Raw genomic sequence first — 18922 nt, forward strand, 5'->3', positions numbered from 1 at the left:
CTGTTCAACGATAGTAACCCCCTTGACGCTTGATCTGCACCTGATGCTGGCCCTAGAGGGCAGATTATGACGTCAGTTTTATTTTTTAACACTTTCTGTGTAACAAGCATACATTTCTCTACTCTTTCTCTTTTCTTGAACTGAATTGGTGCTTTGTGCTTCAGGTCCTGTGGAGACAACTTTCCCTGGTCATGCTTGCTGTGTCCCTAGGCACATCCATGACCATGTAGTGTCTAGTCTCGTGGTTCCAACCATGGAGGTAGAAAATCGGTGGACAGGCTTATTGTAATGCATGGAATCGAATGAGGAATATAAAAACACACGACGTCCTTCGATTTCTGCCTCAACCAGCCTCGGTGTGAACCCGTGCCAACCCCCTGCACGCTGGTCTCAACAAGTCTCTGTTGGCAGGAACTGGCAGGGGAGCTTTTTTGGCGCTTGTCAGTTTCACGTTTTAGTGTATCCTCAATTTAAGCCCAATCCTTTCCACAGCCACAGGCTGCTCTCTCTACTTAACTCCTCAGAGAAGCTAAATCCTGCTCCACCACATTTACCAGTTGTCAAGGACATCGGCTACTTGAATCGTACATTAAATCTTTTGATCTGTGTTTTATTTCGGTAACTACAGTGGGGAGAACAAGTATTTGATACACTGCTGATTTTGCAGGTTTTCCCACTTAGAAAGAATGTAGAGGTCTGTAATTTTTATCATAGGTACACTTCAACTGTGAGAGACGGAATCTAAAACAAAAATCCAGAAAATCACATTGTATGACTTTTAAATAATTAATTTGCATTTTATTGTATGAAATAAGTATTTGATCACCTACCAACCAGTAATAATTCCAGCTCTCACAGACCTGTTAGTTTTTCTTTAAGAAGCCCTCCTATTCTCCACTCATTACCTGTATTAACTGCACCAGTTTGAACTCGTTACCTTTATAAAAGACTAATACTCCACACACTCAATCAATCAGACCCCAACCTCTCCACAATGGGCAAGACCAAAGAGCTTTTTTTTATTTTTATTATTTATTTTTTGGCTGTGAGAGTCAATTTATTTAAGCCCGCTGATTTAGGTGAATTTACCCTTGAACGTGTCACCTTAACCATCAACGCAACAATTGCCCCCCCTGAGAGATTTGGCAGGAGCCGCCACTGATGCCCTCATCTCTCTCTGAAGATCCCTCCTTGAGCAGGGGATCCAATCCAGGATTGAGGGGGGCGATGGTCTCTGATTAATCCAGTTTGAGTCCTGTTGGAAGGCCTGATGTGGACTCCCCTGTGCGTGGCAGTCTGTCCTGCGATCCTTGCTGAATGGTTGATGCCACCTTGTCCACTTCTATGCCATATTGGGTATCTACGGCTGATGATCGCTCAAGCTTGGCATGTTCAGGCTGGGTGCTATCCCTTTTCTTGTCATTAGAGGGCAGGCTGCCCCTGTCTGCCTGGGCCCTGGTGGTCTTCCTTAGTGCATTGCCCTTCATCATAGCCAACAGGTGGTCCAACATGATGCAGCCCTCCTCCTGGACTGGGGGGGCTTTACGAATTATTTTTCCGTTCTCCCCCCTCGGTCTCTTGGCGTCATCCTCCTCTTGCTGTTTCTTCCTCTTCTCTGCCTTGATGGCCTGCTCTCTCCAGGTCTGGTTTTCCTTGATTGCTTTAAGGAAGAGTCCTCTGAAGGTCTTGATGGTGTTGAACAGCTCCTCTAGTGAGAGGCGGGACGTGTCCTCACACAGATACTCTGCTAGCTCTTCCTTCTTCTTTTTGATGGAGGCAAAGAGCTCCTGCAGCTTCTCACAGGCCTCCAGGTTCCCCTTCATAGCAGTGAGATACTGCTGCTTGATATCCTCCTGAGAAGAAGAGGACACTTTTTTCTCAGAACCCTTCAACCGTTTGACCAGTGAGCTCGACTCTGCCTGAATAGAATCCACATTTATTCTAGCAGCCTTTTCACAGATCTCTAGATCATCCGGAAGGTTCAGCAAGTCAGCATGGGTTTTCTCCGCCTCCTCCAGGATGTGATGGAGCAATGTGATACGGGACTTGTTGGCTTTGGTATCTGTGAGCTTCAGCAAGGTGCTGATCTTGAAGCCATCTGCATTGCCTATGTGACTCCCATAGTTGAGGAAGTTTCCAATGTCAAGTATGAGCTTGCAGAAACTTGGAAGGCGGGTGCTCTCCTTCAAACTCTCACAGGCTGCGTCCAGCAGCTCAGCTTTGGGTTGCAGCATCTTTAACACAGAAGGGGTCTCCTCACAGAGAAGCATGCACTCGATCCTCATGGTGTAGCATGAAACTGATAGGAGCTCGAGGTAGAACCGATCCACACCGGCCAGCTTCTCTATCTCCCCTTGGTATGACTTGAGGTTCTCAATCTCATGTTTCTCCGGCAGTAACGTCTGCATCTGTTTCAGCACCTCGACGTCAAACTTGGAACGGTCCCCATTTTGGATCATAGCTACAAAGTCTTTATGTGAGCATCTGAACTGCTTCAAGAATATGTTCAAATCTAGATTTTTCTTGGCATCAATGAAGGATATCTCTTTGGGCTCTCGTTTGACCGTAGTGTTGGTACTTTTGGCCTTTGAGTCAGTCACTGGCAGACAGAAGAGCTCCTCAATGCTGGAGTAGTCAGGTTCCAGGGAATCAGACTGCACTGACGACCACATGGATTGGCTTTCAGACACCACTCTGGAGGGCAGCTTCTGCCAGTTGAGCTTCTTCATGCGCAGTGTGGGACAGCGGCTGGCCTTGGGGAGAGGAGCGTTCTGGGGCACAATAATACCTCCTCCAATACCTGGGGGAGGGGGTGGTGGGGGAGGGGGGCCCATACCAGGCAGGGGAGGGGGAGGTGGGGGGCCCATACCAGGCAGGGGAGGGGGAGGTGGGGGGCCCATACCAGGCAGGGGAGGGGGAGGAGGTGGACCTCCCTGCCCCATCCCTGGTAGAGGTGGTGGAGGAGGAGGTGGCATCCCAGGTAAAGGAGGAGGTGGTGGGGGTGCACCATAAGTGGTGCCTGGCAGGGGTGGGGGTGGGGGAGGAGGAGGGTTTGGGGTAGCAGCAGGAAGTGGAGGGGGAGGAGGGGGAGGAGGGGGAGGAGGGGGAGTTACGGAAGCCATGTCTGATTGGTTGGTTGTGCTGCCGAGCAAGTCTGTCTGGATTGCCCTGTTGGTGGTCTTGGTCTTGGGACTGGCTGAGATCTGTTGTCTCTTGGAAGAGAGCAGGCGCTCCATCAAACGTTCAGCGGAGTCCATTTGTGAGTCGTGGGCCAGCAGAGTGGCACGGACAGCCAGGGCCTCCAGGGTCAGCCACACGTCTCCCCGTCCTGGAGCCACCAGCAGCAGAGCCTGCAGGATGGACAGCAGCTGGACAGAGGCTGGGGAGCTGCTCACTTTGGTGAGGAGGGAGGTGAAGACCTCCTGGTGACTGCTCATGTCGATGCCTCCGTACACCCTCTCCATCTCCTCCGCATCCTCGGCCATGGAATCCTCAAAGGCCTCACACTGGATGTTCAGGTCCAGGTCCTCAGTCTCCCTGTTACATAAACACACATGCACATATGCACGCACACGCACACACAACATAGGTATTGATGTTTGGGAAATCTTACAGAAAGTGACTGTGACTGTTGTTCCACCAACATTTGATTAGCATTTAATGCATCCCACACCTACCTCAGCATTGGCAGTATATCCAAAACTGGAAAATACATAATTAAGATGAATCCCAGTACTTTCAATATCTCAATATCTCTATATTATCTCAATGGCCAATGCACACAGTGTTTTTGTAGCACTGTCAAATGTTGCAAATGTTGTAATAGTTTCTTATTGCATCACAATGGGACAATTGGAAAAACTTCAACATTCTAAATTGCCTGACACAGAAGAGCTTGCCTTGAAAACGCCTTGTCTAATGGTTTCTATTTTATTTTTTTAAATAATTTTTTTACTTTCTTTTTATTGAGATGTTACAGATATACAAAAATAATACTTTTCAGTTTTGGTTTGTTTTTACACAAAACACAAACATGTCCCAACCCCCCCCCCCCCCCCCCCCCCACAAAATCCCAAGTGGTGCATCCCAGGACGAAGGATATAAATAAACAACAATAAATAATAATAATAATAATAACAGTGGTGATAGGTAATGAAGACAGTACAGGTAAGTAATCAAAGAGATAAAGAGAAATAAAGTGCAATTCATTTGTAAGTGAGGATAGATGAGATGGTCGTGTTGGTCTGTGATACCATGTCTGTTATGATTGTAATATGTCCCTCTCTAGAACGAGATGATGTATCTCTAGGGGTTTATCCTGATAAATAGATTCACAACATATGTCATCACTCAGCATCCAGCGCACTTGCATTGTCAGGGAGGGTTTTTAGTTTGTTGAAATAGGATATTATTGGGTTCCAGGTGAAATAAAAGCGGTCTTTGGACCCCCTAAGTGTATATTTAATCTTTTCAAGTTTCAAGTGAAGCATAAGGTCAGTCAACCATAAGGAGGAATTCGGTGGTTTGGGGGATGTCCAACAAAGCAAAATCCTCCGTCGAGCAAGTAGAGTGGCAAATGCCACAATGTCTTTATGCTTGTTAATAATCTGTTGGTCAGTTGGCGCTATGCCAAAGATAGCTGAGTAGGCGTTAGGTTGCAGGTTCAGATCTAGTGCCTGTGAGAGGGTCCTGAAAACTGCTGACCAATAATCAAATAATAAGGGACATGACCAAAACATGTGTGTTAGCGTTGCCGGAGCGTTATGACATCTGCTACAATTCTCATCCACGTCAGGATAGATTCTGGCTAGCCTAGATTTGGAAAGGTGAATTCGGTGCAAGACCTTAAATTGGATTACGCCTAGTCTAGCACATGATGTGCTCCCGTTAACTCTCGTCAGAGCCTCAGTCCAGGAGTCATCGGGTATTACGTCCCCTAGCTCCTCCTGCCATTTCTCTTTAATTTTGTGGAGGGAAGTGTCTCCGAGGGATGATATGCTAGAGTAAATACTTGATATTAGGCCTTTTAGATTGGGAGGAATTTGGAGGATATCATCTATAGCAGAAGGTTGTGGTGCATTTGGGAAGTTTGGATCCAAACTTTTAATGAAATGTCGGACCTGGAGGTATCGAAAATAACTTGAGCGGGGAAGGTTGAATTTTTGAGAGAGGTGATTAAAGGTCGAGAAGACGCCCTCAGTATAGAGATCTTTAAATTTGGAGAGACCGAGTCTTTTCCATAAGGCGAAAGCATTGTCTATTCTGGCGGGGACAAAAAGGTGGTTATTGCAGATAGGGGCTAGGTTGGAGAAATCTTTTAAACCAAAGTGGCGTCGAAATTGTGACCATATTCGTAATGTATTAACAACAACAGGGTTAGAGGTGTAGTGTGGGGCAGATAGAGGGAGTTTGGAGGTAATCAAGGCGGAGAGGGATGTTGAAAGACATGACTCATTTTCTATTTCGCACCAAGACGGCTGTGGTGAATGGACCCAGTATATGATTTTCTGAATATTGGCAGCCCAGTGATAATAAAGCAAATTTGGTAGGCCCAGTCCGCCCTGGGACCGATGTCGCTGTAGAAGTCTTTTCTGTATTCTAGGGACTTTACCCCCCCCAAATGAAAGATGATATGGACTTATCTATGGACGAGAAGAAGGACTTTGGGAGGAATATAGGGAGACATTGGAAAAGGTAGAGGAATCGGGGTAGAACGTTCATCTTAATGCTTAATACAGTTGATCTTCCCTGCCAGTGATAAATTAATGGACCTCCATTTCTGTAAATCATCTTTTAATTTATTAACAAGGGGCGTGAAGTTTTTTTCATGTAGTTTAGAGAAGGACCGTGTAATATTAATTCCCAAATATTTGAAGCCAGATTTAGACAAATGGAAGGGCAAGTCACATTGTGGGATTGCGAGATCTAGGTTGTTCACTGGAAAACATTCGCTCTTAGTGAGGTTGATCTTGTATCCCGAAAAGCTACCAAATCTATGCAGCATCTGAACTATATGGGAAATGCATTGCACCGGTTCAGATACATACAACAGTAAGTCGTCGGCATATAGCGCCACCTTGTGTTCCTTCCCCCATCTAGAAATTCCATTTATTATTGGAGAAGATTTTAACATGATAGACAGAGGTTCGATGGCGAATGAGAATAGGAGTGGGCTCAGCGGGCACCCCTGGCGTGTCCCTCTCGACAATGAGAAAAATGTGGAGCGTTTCCCGTTCGTAACTACCGATGCCTTAGGACAGGGGTCGGCAATAGGCGGCCCGTGGGCCATTGCTGGCCCGTCACCAATAATATTTGGCCCAGCAGATTATTTTGAGAATCCACTTTTTATTTTTTATTTTTTTTATTTTTTTATAATAATATCGGACCGACAGTCCCACATATAGCGCCTATAATGTCCGAATAGAGAATCGAACTCCACCTGAATAATGCTTATTGTACTTTTATCCATGTTGAGAGTGAATGACACAGGGACAGACAATCAGGCAGCAAGGTGCACCGAAGCGCACTGACGCTGAACCCCTCAGAGTGAATCATAAGCAGGTGGACAACGCGTCACGGTGCTGAAATAGCCGACATACCGTGTGTGGTTTGAACAAAATAACACGAGCTCAGTAAGCCATTCAAACGTAATGTTTACGTATATGTGACTGCAACACACATATGAACAGTAACAACGCAAATTCTGTTTAATTTTCTGAAAAACATTGAAAACAAAATCGGCGCAAACAAAAAGCATCTCCCATCGGTCAGTATTTGCTTGATATCTGGTGATATTGACGTCACTTTAATCCACAGGCAGTTCTCAAGGTTTTTATGCATCCATCGATTCCTCTCGTGCGTCTTTATCGCATTCATTGACGAAAAGGACGACTCGCGTATAGAAAGGGAACATTGTGAGCACGGAAAATGTCTCTCACAACGGCTTTGCATTGATGAAACCAGGTAGGATGAACGTATAGTTCGCTGTCCATTCCTCTTTAAATGCCCTGTTTCCACCGTCAACTTTCCTCTTTAGACCTTTGGAGAGTGACATTATGTTTCTCTTGCTAGCAGGTTAAATGTTTGGCTAACTTCACCCGGCACGCAAACAACCAATCCAATAATAATAATGTGACCTTGTCTGGGAGGAGGGGGGAATAATTATCAGAATGAAACTGTTACATAATTATTAGAATAAGTTAGGCTACGCTACATCGTCAGTCCACACATTTATTATTCAAAAATATGGAAAAGTGTGAAACTACGTTTCAACGTTGTTGAGAATCACAACACAAACTCGCTAATCAAGCCAAAATACTGCAACATAATGGATTGGACAGCTACCTAGTTAACTAGAACACTACTTTACATTGTTAGCAGGTTCACAAAGCAAGCTGTGTTAGTTGACTAGCGATGTGTACAGTCGAAAGAAAAGTCAAAGCATTAGAACGTGTCACATTTTAAAACAATCAATTACTTAAATTAGCCTTTGATTATGTTCGGGCCCGCCATCTAGTGGCTCAAAAAAAAATTGGCCCGAGGCCAAACCTAATTGCCGACCCCTGCCTTAGGAGATGAGTATAGTAGTCTGATCCATGCAATAAAAGTGGGTCCAAAGCCAAAAGCTTTCAGACATTCAAATAAGTACGCCCACTCCACTCTGTCAAAAGCCTTCTCCGCATCCAGGGAGAGAACCACCTCAGGTACCTCCTCGGACGTAGGAGAATGTACGACATTTAGAAGGTTTCGGATGTTAGAGAATGAGTGGCGGCCCAGCATGAAGCCAGTTTGATCAGGGGAGATCACCTCGTCTGTGACGGACTCTAGACGCCGGGCGAGTGCTTTAGCTAATATCTTGACATCGCTGTTGAGCAGCGAGATGGGGCGATGTGAACCACACTCCGTTCTGTCTTTCCCTGGTTTCGGTAAAAGGGTTATGAATACCTCTGTAAGCGTCTGTGGCAGGGCCTCATTATCCATTGAGTCATTGAACATTTCTAAGATGAGCGGAGTTAATTTGGTTGAGAATTTTTTGTAGAATTCGATGGGGTATCCATCAGGGCCCGGGGCCTTACTACTTTGCATAGCTGTGATTGCATTATAAATGTCGGTGTCTTGGAAGGGTAGTTCAAGTTCTGCTTTATGAACAGGGTTGATAACAGGGGCATTTAAATTTGTGAAGAAATGTTGCATATTGGTATCATCATTGGGTGCCTCAGAAGTGTACAATTTGGAATAAAATGCCCTAAAAGTCTCATTGATTTCGAGGGGGTCAGTTGTAAGCTCCCCATTTTCTCTTTTAATTTGTGGAATCTGTTGGTCAGAGGATTTACATTTTAATTGATGCGCTAACATTCTACCAGCCTTTTCCCCATGCTCATAAACAAAGCCTCGTGATTTCAGCAGCATACGTTCTGTCTTATCGGATGTTAATAACTCGTATTTGGCTTTGAGATTCAGCTTATTTTTGTAAAGCTCCGGGGTGGGAGAGTCAGAGTATTGATGATCTATGTCAATCATTGAGTTGAGAAGTTGCTCCTGTTCTTGCCTCCTAGCTTTGTTCAGCCTAGATGTGTATGCAATAATGTCCCCCCTTATTACTACTTTAAGGGTCTGCCAGAGCAGGGAGGGAGAAACAGTGTCGTCCCTATTGGTTTCCAAGAAATTGTCTATGGCAGTTGAAATCATTTGGCAGAATTCTTTATCTGTTAGTAGTGTGGTATCAAGTCTCCATGGAGCGCGGTCAGAGTAGTTAAGTGGGAAGGACAGATCCAATAGTACTGGGGCATGGTCAGATTCAATTATGGTTGAATATTCTACGTTTTTGACAAAGGGAAGTAGTGTTCTGTCTATAAAGAAGTAATCAATTCTGCTATACGAATGGTGGACGTGTGAAAAAAACGAGAATTTTTTATCGTGAGGAAATTGGAAGCGCCATGGATCGACACATCCAATTTGGTCCATGAACGCTGACAACATTTTAGCTAGGGATGTCCCGATCCCACTTTTTCACTACCGATACCGATACCTGGGCTTCGGGTATCGGCGATACCGATACCGATCCGATATTTGTATACATTTTTTGACCCCTGAATATTATATATATATATATTTTTTTTTTTTCCTAACACCAGGGGAGCCACCCCTCCTAAATTTCGTTGTTTGGTACCTGTACTGTAGCAATGACAATAAAGACCATTCATTCATTCATTCATTCAAATACCTCCCCAGTATATAGTCCACACCAACAACAGTTAAATTAAAGACTGCCAGCCTTTATTAAAGCAACAAAAATAGTACTCTGCAGTACTCAGTGACCGTATGTCAATATTTTTTTTAAAATAATGTTACTTTTCATTTGCACCTGATGCTGGCCCATTAGGGGTAACTTATAACTAATGCCCTCGATATTTTGATGTTTTACTTTCAGACGAGCCTTGTCTGTGCCATCTTAAAGCCACTATTCTCTGTTCAACGATAGTAACCCCCTTGACGCTTGATCTGCACCTGATGCTGGCCCTAGAGGGCAGATTATGACGTCAGTTTTATTTTTTAACACTTTCTGTGTAACAAGCATACATTTCTCTACTCTTTCTCTTTTCTTGAACTGAATTGGTGCTTTGTGCTTCAGGTCCTGTGGAGACAACTTTCCCTGGTCATGCTTGCTGTGTCCCTAGGCACATCCATGACCATGTAGTGTCTAGTCTCGTGGTTCCAACCATGGAGGTAGAAAATCGGTGGACAGGCTTATTGTAATGCATGGAATCGAATGAGGAATATAAAAACACACGACGTCCTTCGATTTCTGCCTCAACCAGCCTCGGTGTGAACCCGTGCCAACCCCCTGCACGCTGGTCTCAACAAGTCTCTGTTGGCAGGAACTGGCAGGGGAGCTTTTTTGGCGCTTGTCAGTTTCACGTTTTAGTGTATCCTCAATTTAAGCCCAATCCTTTCCACAGCCACAGGCTGCTCTCTCTACTTAACTCCTCAGAGAAGCTAAATCCTGCTCCACCACATTTACCAGTTGTCAAGGACATCGGCTACTTGAATCGTACATTAAATCTTTTGATCTGTGTTTTATTTCGGTAACTACAGTGGGGAGAACAAGTATTTGATACACTGCTGATTTTGCAGGTTTTCCCACTTAGAAAGAATGTAGAGGTCTGTAATTTTTATCATAGGTACACTTCAACTGTGAGAGACGGAATCTAAAACAAAAATCCAGAAAATCACATTGTATGACTTTTAAATAATTAATTTGCATTTTATTGTATGAAATAAGTATTTGATCACCTACCAACCAGTAATAATTCCAGCTCTCACAGACCTGTTAGTTTTTCTTTAAGAAGCCCTCCTATTCTCCACTCATTACCTGTATTAACTGCACCAGTTTGAACTCGTTACCTTTATAAAAGACACACTCCACACACTCAATCAATCAGACCCCAACCTCTCCACAATGGGCAAGACCAAAGAGCTTTTTTTTATTTTTATTATTTATTTTTTGGCTGTGAGAGTCAATTTATTTAAGCCCGCTGATTTAGGTGAATTTACCCTTGAACGTGTCACCTTAACCATCAACGCAACAATTGCCCCCCCTGAGAGATTTGGCAGGAGCCGCCACTGATGCCCTCATCTCTCTCTGAAGATCCCTCCTTGAGCAGGGGATCCAATCCAGGATTGAGGGGGGCGATGGTCTCTGATTAATCCAGTTTGAGTCCTGTTGGAAGGCCTGATGTGGACTCCCCTGTGTGTGGCAGTCTGTCCTGCGATCCTTGCTGAATGGTTGATGCCACCTTGTCCACTTCTATGCCATATTGGGTATCTACGGCTGATGATCGCTCAAGCTTGGCATGTTCAGGCTGGGTGCTATCCCTTTTCTTGTCATTAGAGGGCAGGCTGCCCCTGTCTGCCTGGGCCCTGGTGGTCTTCCTTAGTGCATTGCCCTTCATCATAGCCAACAGGTGGTCCAACATGATGCAGCCCTCCTCCTGGACTGGGGGGGCTTTACGAATTATTTTTCTGTTCTCCCCCCTCGGTCTCTTGGCGTCATCCTCCTCTTGCTGTTTCTTCCTCTTCTCTGCCTTGATGGCCTGCTCTCTCCAGGTCTGGTTTTCCTTGATTGCTTTAAGGAAGAGTCCTCTGAAGGTCTTGATGGTGTTGAACAGCTCCTCTAGTGAGAGGCGGGACGTGTCCTCACACAGATACTCTGCTAGCTCTTCCTTCTTCTTTTTGATGGAGGCAAAGAGCTCCTGCAGCTTCTCACAGGCCTCCAGGTTCCCCTTCATAGCAGTGAGATACTGCTGCTTGATATCCTCCTGAGAAGAAGAGGACACTTTTTTCTCAGAACCCTTCAACCGTTTGACCAGTGAGCTCGACTCTGCCTGAATAGAATCCACATTTATTCTAGCAGCCTTTTCACAGATCTCTAGATCATCCGGAAGGTTCAGCAAGTCAGCATGGGTTTTCTCCGCCTCCTCCAGGATGTGATGGAGCAATGTGATACGGGACTTGTTGGCTTTGGTATCTGTGAGCTTCAGCAAGGTGCTGATCTTGAAGCCATCTGCATTGCCTATGTGACTCCCATAGTTGAGGAAGTTTCCAATGTCAAGTATGAGCTTGCAGAAACTTGGAAGGCGGGTGCTCTCCTTCAAACTCTCACAGGCTGCGTCCAGCAGCTCAGCTTTGGGTTGCAGCATCTTTAACACAGAAGGGGTCTCCTCACAGAGAAGCATGCACTCGATCCTCATGGTGTAGCATGAAACTGATAGGAGCTCGAGGTAGAACCGATCCACACCGGCCAGCTTCTCTATCTCCCCTTGGTATGACTTGAGGTTCTCAATCTCATGTTTCTCCGGCAGTAACGTCTGCATCTGTTTCAGCACCTCGACGTCAAACTTGGAACGGTCCCCATTTTGGATCATAGCTACAAAGTCTTTATGTGAGCATCTGAACTGCTTCAAGAATATGTTCAAATCTAGATTTTTCTTGGCATCAATGAAGGATATCTCTTTGGGCTCTCGTTTGACCGTAGTGTTGGTACTTTTGGCCTTTGAGTCAGTCACTGGCAGACAGAAGAGCTCCTCAATGCTGGAGTAGTCAGGTTCCAGGGAATCAGACTGCACTGACGACCACATGGATTGGCTTTCAGACACCACTCTGGAGGGCAGCTTCTGCCAGTTGAGCTTCTTCATGCGCAGTGTGGGACAGCGGCTGGCCTTGGGGAGAGGAGCGTTCTGGGGCACAATAATACCTCCTCCAATACCTGGGGGAGGGGGTGGTGGGGGAGGGGGGCCCATACCAGGCAGGGGAGGGGGAGGTGGGGGGCCCATACCAGGCAGGGGAGGGGGAGGTGGGGGGCCCATACCAGGCAGGGGAGGGGGAGGAGGTGGACCTCCCTGCCCCATCCCTGGTAGAGGTGGTGGAGGAGGAGGTGGCATCCCAGGTAAAGGAGGAGGTGGTGGGGGTGCACCATAAGTGGTGCCTGGCAGGGGTGGGGGTGGGGGAGGAGGAGGGTTTGGGGTAGCAGCAGGAAGTGGAGGGGGAGGAGGGGGAGGAGGGGGAGTTACGGAAGCCATGTCTGATTGGTTGGTTGTGCTGCCGAGCAAGTCTGTCTGGATTGCCCTGTTGGTGGTCTTGGTCTTGGGACTGGCTGAGATCTGTTGTCTCTTGGAAGAGAGCAGGCGCTCCATCAAACGTTCAGCGGAGTCCATTTGTGAGTCGTGGGCCAGCAGAGTGGCACGGACAGCCAGGGCCTCCAGGGTCAGCCACACGTCTCCCCGTCCTGGAGCCACCAGCAGCAGAGCCTGCAGGATGGACAGCAGCTGGACAGAGGCTGGGGAGCTGCTCACTTTGGTGAGGAGGGAGGTGAAGACCTCCTGGTGACTGCTCATGTCGATGCCTCCGTACACCCTCTCCATCTCCTCCGCATCCTCGGCCATGGAATCCTCAAAGGCCTCACACTGGATGTTCAGGTCCAGGTCCTCAGTCTCCCTGTTACATAAACACACATGCACATATGCACGCACACGCACACACAACATAGGTATTGATGTTTGGGAAATCTTACAGAAAGTGACTGTGACTGTTGTTCCACCAACATTTGATTAGCATTTAATGCATCCCACACCTACCTCAGCATTGGCAGTATATCCAAAACTGGAAAATACATAATTAAGATGAATCCCAGTACTTTCAATATCTCAATATCTCTATATTATCTCAATGGCCAATGCACACAGTGTTTTTGTAGCACTGTCAAATGTTGCAAATGTTGTAATAGTTTCTTATTGCATCACAATGGGACAATTGGAAAAACTTCAACATTCTAAATTGCCTGACACAGAAGAGCTTGCCTTGAAAACGCCTTGTCTAATGGTTTCTATTTTATTTTTTTAAATATTTTTTTTACTTTCTTTTTATTGAGATGTTACAGATATACAAAAATAATACTTTTCAGTTTTGGTTTGTTTTTACACAAAACACAAACATGTCCCAACCCCCCCCCCCCCCCCCCCCCACAAAATCCCAAGTGGTGCATCCCAGGACGAAGGATATAAATAAACAACAATAAATAATAATAATAATAATAATAATAACAGTGGTGATAGGTAATGAAGACAGTACAGGTAAGTAATCAAAGAGATAAAGAGAAATAAAGTGCAATTCATTTGTAAGTGAGGATAGATGAGATGGTCGTGTTGGTCTGTGATACCATGTCTGTTATGATTGTAATATGTCCCTCTCTAGAACGAGATGATGTATCTCTAGGGGTTTATCCTGATAAATAGATTCACAACATATGTCATCACTCAGCATCCAGCGCACTTGCATTGTCAGGGAGGGTTTTTAGTTTGTTGAAATAGGATATTATTGGGTTCCAGGTGAAATAAAAGCGGTCTTTGGACCCCCTAAGTGTATATTTAATCTTTTCAAGTTTCAAGTGAAGCATAAGGTCAGTCAACCATAAGGAGGAATTCGGTGGTTTGGGGGATGTCCAACAAAGCAAAATCCTCCGTCGAGCAAGTAGAGTGGCAAATGCCACAATGTCTTTATGCTTGTTAATAATCTGTTGGTCAGTTGGCGCTATGCCAAAGATAGCTGAGTAGGCGTTAGGTTGCAGGTTCAGATCTAGTGCCTGTGAGAGGGTCCTGAAAACTGCTGACCAATAATCAAATAATAAGGGACATGACCAAAACATGTGTGTTAGCGTTGCCGGAGCGTTATGACATCTGCTACAATTCTCATCCACGTCAGGATAGATTCTGGCTAGCCTAGATTTGGAAAGGTGAATTCGGTGCAAGACCTTAAATTGGATTACGCCTAGTCTAGCACATGATGTGCTCCCGTTAACTCTCGTCAGAGCCTCAGTCCAGGAGTCATCGGGTATTACGTCCCCTAGCTCCTCCTGCCATTTCTCTTTAATTTTGTGGAGGGAAGTGTCTCCGAGGGATGATATGCTAGAGTAAATACTTGATATTAGGCCTTTTAGATTGGGAGGAATTTGGAGGATATCATCTATAGCAGAAGGTTGTGGTGCATTTGGGAAGTTTGGATCCAAACTTTTAATGAAATGTCGGACCTGGAGGTATCGAAAATAACTTGAGCGGGGAAGGTTGAATTTTTGAGAGAGGTGATTAAAGGTCGAGAAGACGCCCTCAGTATAGAGATCTTTAAATTTGGAGAGACCGAGTCTTTTCCATAAGGCGAAAGCATTGTCTATTCTGGCGGGGACAAAAAGGTGGTTATTGCAGATAGGGGCTAGGTTGGAGAAATCTTTTAAACCAAAGTGGCGTCGAAATTGTGACCATATTCGTAATGTATTAACAACAACAGGGTTAGAGGTGTAGTGTGGGGCAGATAGAGGGAGTTTGGAGGTAATCAAGGCGGAGAGGGATGTTGAAAGACATGACTCATTTTCTATTTCGCACCAAGACGGCTGTGGTGAATGGACCCAGTATATGATTTTCTGAATATTGGCAGCCCAGTGATAATAAAGCAAATTTGGTAGGCCCAGTCCGCCCTGGGACCGATGTCGCTGTAGAAGTCTTTTCTGTATTCTAGGGACTTTACCCCCCCCAAATGAAAGATGATATGGACTTATCTATGGACGAGAAGAAGGACTTTGGGAGGAATATAGGGAGACATTGGAAAAGGTAGAGGAATCGGGGTAGAACGTTCATCTTAATGCTTAATACAGTTGATCTTCCCTGCCAGTGATAAATTAATGGACCTCCATTTCTGTAAATCATCTTTTAATTTATTAACAAGGGGCGTGAAGTTTTTTTCATGTAGTTTAGAGAAGGACCGTGTAATATTAATTCCCAAATATTTGAAGCCAGATTTAGACAAATGGAAGGTCAAGTCACATTGTGGGATTGCGAGATCTAGGTTGTTCACTGGAAAACATTCGCTCTTAGTGAGGTTGATCTTGTATCCCGAAAAGCTACCAAATCTATGCAGCATCTGAACTATATGGGAAATGCATTGCACCGGTTCAGATACATACAACAGTAAGTCGTCGGCATATAGCGCCACCTTGTGTTCCTTCCCCCATCTAGAAATTCCATTTATTATTGGAGAAGATTTTAACATGATAGACAGAGGTTCGATGGCGAATGAGAATAGGAGTGGGCTCAGCGGGCACCCCTGGCGTGTCCCTCTCGACAATGAGAAAAATGTGGAGCGTTTCCCGTTCGTAACTACCGATGCCTTAGGACAGGGGTCGGCAATAGGCGGCCCGTGGGCCATTGCTGGCCCGTCACCAATAATATTTGGCCCAGCAGATTATTTTGAGAATCCACTTTTTATTTTTTATTTTTTTTATTTTTTTATAATAATATCGGACCGACAGTCCCACATATAGCGCCTATAATGTCCGAATAGAGAATCGAACTCCACCTGAATAATGCTTATTGTACTTTTATCCATGTTGAGAGTGAATGACACAGGGACAGACAATCAGGCAGCAAGGTGCACCGAAGCGCACTGACGCTGAACCCCTCAGAGTGAATCATAAGCAGGTGGACAACGCGTCACGGTGCTGAAATAGCCGACATACCGTGTGTGGTTTGAACAAAATAACACGAGCTCAGTAAGCCATTCAAACGTAATGTTTACGTATATGTGACTGCAACACACATATGAACAGTAACAACGCAAATTCTGTTTAATTTTCTGAAAAACATTGAAAACAAAATCGGCGCAAACAAAAAGCATCTCCCATCGGTCAGTATTTGCTTGATATCTGGTGATATTGACGTCACTTTAATCCACAGGCAGTTCTCAAGGTTTTTATGCATCCATCGATTCCTCTCGTGCGTCTTTATCGCATTCATTGACGAAAAGGACGACTCGCGTATAGAAAGGGAACATTGTGAGCACGGAAAATGTCTCTCACAACGGCTTTGCATTGATGAAACCAGGTAGGATGAACGTATAGTTCGCTGTCCATTCCTCTTTAAATGCCCTGTTTCCACCGTCAACTTTCCTCTTTAGACCTTTGGAGAGTGACATTATGTTTCTCTTGCTAGCAGGTTAAATGTTTGGCTAACTTCACCCGGCACGCAAACAACCAATCCAATAATAATAATGTGACCTTGTCTGGGAGGAGGGGGGAATAATTATCAGAATGAAACTGTTACATAATTATTAGAATAAGTTAGGCTACGCTACATCGTCAGTCCACACATTTATTATTCAAAAATATGGAAAAGTGTGAAACTACGTTTCAACGTTGTTGAGAATCACAACACAAACTCGCTAATCAAGCCAAAATACTGCAACATAATGGATTGGACAGCTACCTAGTTAACTAGAACACTACTTTACATTGTTAGCAGGTTCACAAAACAAGCTGTGTTAGTTGACTAGCGATGTGTACAGTCGAAAGAAAAGTCAAAGCATTAGAACGTGTCACATTTTAAAACAATCAATTACTTAAATTAGCCTTTGATTATGTTCGGGCCCGCCATCTAGTGGCTCAAAAAAAAATTGGCCCGAGGCCAAACCTAATTGCCGACCCCTGCCTTAGGAGATGAGTATAGTAGTCTGATCCATGCAATAAAAGTGGGTCCAAAGCCAAAAGCTTTCAGACATTCAAATAAGTACGCCCACTCCACTCTGTCAAAAGCCTTCTCCGCATCCAGGGAGAGAACCACCTCAGGTACCTCCTCGGACGTAGGAGAATGTACGACATTTAGAAGGTTTCGGATGTTAGAGAATGAGTGGCGGCCCAGCATGAAGCCAGTTTGATCAGGGGAGATCACCTCGTCTGTGACGGACTCTAGACGCCGGGCGAGTGCTTTAGCTAATATCTTGACATCGCTGTTGAGCAGCGAGATGGGGCGATGTGAACCACACTCCGTTCTGTCTTTCCCTGGTTTCGGTAAAAGGGTTATGAATGCCTCTGTTAGCGTCTGTGGCAGGGCCTCATTATCCATTGAGTCATTGAACATTTCTAAGATGAGCGGAGTTAATTTGGTTGAGAATTTTTTGTAGAATTCGATGGGGTATCCATCAGGGCCCGGGGCCTTACTACTTTGCATAGCTGTGATTGCATTATAAATGTCGGTGTCTTGGAAGGGTAGTTCAAGTTCTGCTTTATGAACAGGGTTGATAACAGGGGCATTTAAATTTGTGAAGAAATGTTGCATATTGGTATCATCATTGGGTGCCTCAGAAGTGTACAATTTGGAATAAAATGCCCTAAAAGTCTCATTGATTTCGAGGGGGTCAGTTGTAAGCTCCCCATTTTCTCTTTTAATTTGTGGAATCTGTTGGTCAGAGGATTTACATTTTAATTGATGCGCTAACATTCTACCAGCCTTTTCCCCATGCTCATAAACAAAGCCTCGTGATTTCAGCAGCATACGTTCTGTCTTATCGGATGTTAATAACTCGTATTTGGCTTTGAGATTCAGCTTATTTTTGTAAAGCTCCGGGGTGGGAGAGTCAGAGTATTGATGATCTATGTCAATCATTGAGTTGAGAAGTTGCTCCTGTTCTTGCCTCCTAGCTTTGTTCAGCCTAGATGTGTATGCAATAATGTCCCCCCTTATTACTACTTTAAGGGTCTGCCAGAGCAGGGAGGGAGAAACAGTGTCGTCCCTATTGGTTTCCAAGAAATTGTCTATGGCAGTTGAAATCATTTGGCAGAATTCTTTATCTGTTAGTAGTGTGGTATCAAGTCTCCATGGAGCGCGGTCAGAGTAGTTAAGTGGGAAGGACAGATCCAATAGTACTGGGGCATGGTCAGATTCAATTATGGTTGAATATTCTACGTTTTTGACAAAGGGAAGTAGTGTTCTGTCTATAAAGAAGTAATCAATTCTGCTATACGAATGGTGGACGTGTGAAAAAAACGAGAATTTTTTATCGTGAGGAAATTGGAAGCGCCATGGATCGACACATCCAATTTGGTCCATGAACGCTGACAACATTTTAGCTAGGGATGTCCCGATCCCACTTTTTCACTACCGATACCGATACCGATACCTGGGCTTCGGGTATCGGCGATACCGATACCGATCCGATATTTGTATACATTTTTTGACCCCTGAATATTATATATATATATATATTTTTTTTCTTCCTAACACCAGGGGAGCCACCCCTCCTAAATTTCGTTGTTTGGTACCTGTACTGTAGCAATGACAATAAAGACCATTCATTCATTCAAATACCTCCCCAGTATATAGTCCACACCAACAACAGTTAAATTAAAGACTGCCAGCCTTTATTAAAGCAACAAAAATAGTACTCTGCAGTACTCAGTGACCGTATGTCAATATTTTTTTTTAAATAATGTTACTTTTCATTTGCACCTGATGCTGGCCCATTAGGGGTAACTTATAACTAATGCCCTCGATATTTTGATGTTTTACTTTCAGACGAGCCTTGTCTGTGCCATCTTAAAGCCACT

The 18922-nt window shown here is 44.8% G+C and overlaps 1 protein-coding gene across 1 annotated transcript; it reads right to left on the reverse strand.

Moving 5' to 3' along the window:
• Positions 1–4: 4 nt before the first annotated feature.
• On the reverse strand, positions 5–18910 carry LOC308167872 (inverted formin-2-like; the record flags this gene model as incomplete). The annotated part of the gene is made up of 4 exons (XM_080542350.1): positions 5–52; positions 1332–3533; positions 12636–12993; positions 18897–18910. 4 exons carry the CDS (start codon positions 18908–18910, stop codon positions 5–7), a joined length of 2622 nt encoding a protein of 873 aa, XP_080398476.1.
• Positions 18911–18922: the final 12 nt, after the last annotated feature.

The sequence above is a fragment of the Nansenia antarctica genome (assembly GCF_963989245.1).
Source record: "Nansenia antarctica genome assembly, chromosome: 11".
In the NCBI taxonomy this organism is placed as follows: Eukaryota; Metazoa; Chordata; class Actinopteri; order Argentiniformes; family Microstomatidae; genus Nansenia; species Nansenia antarctica.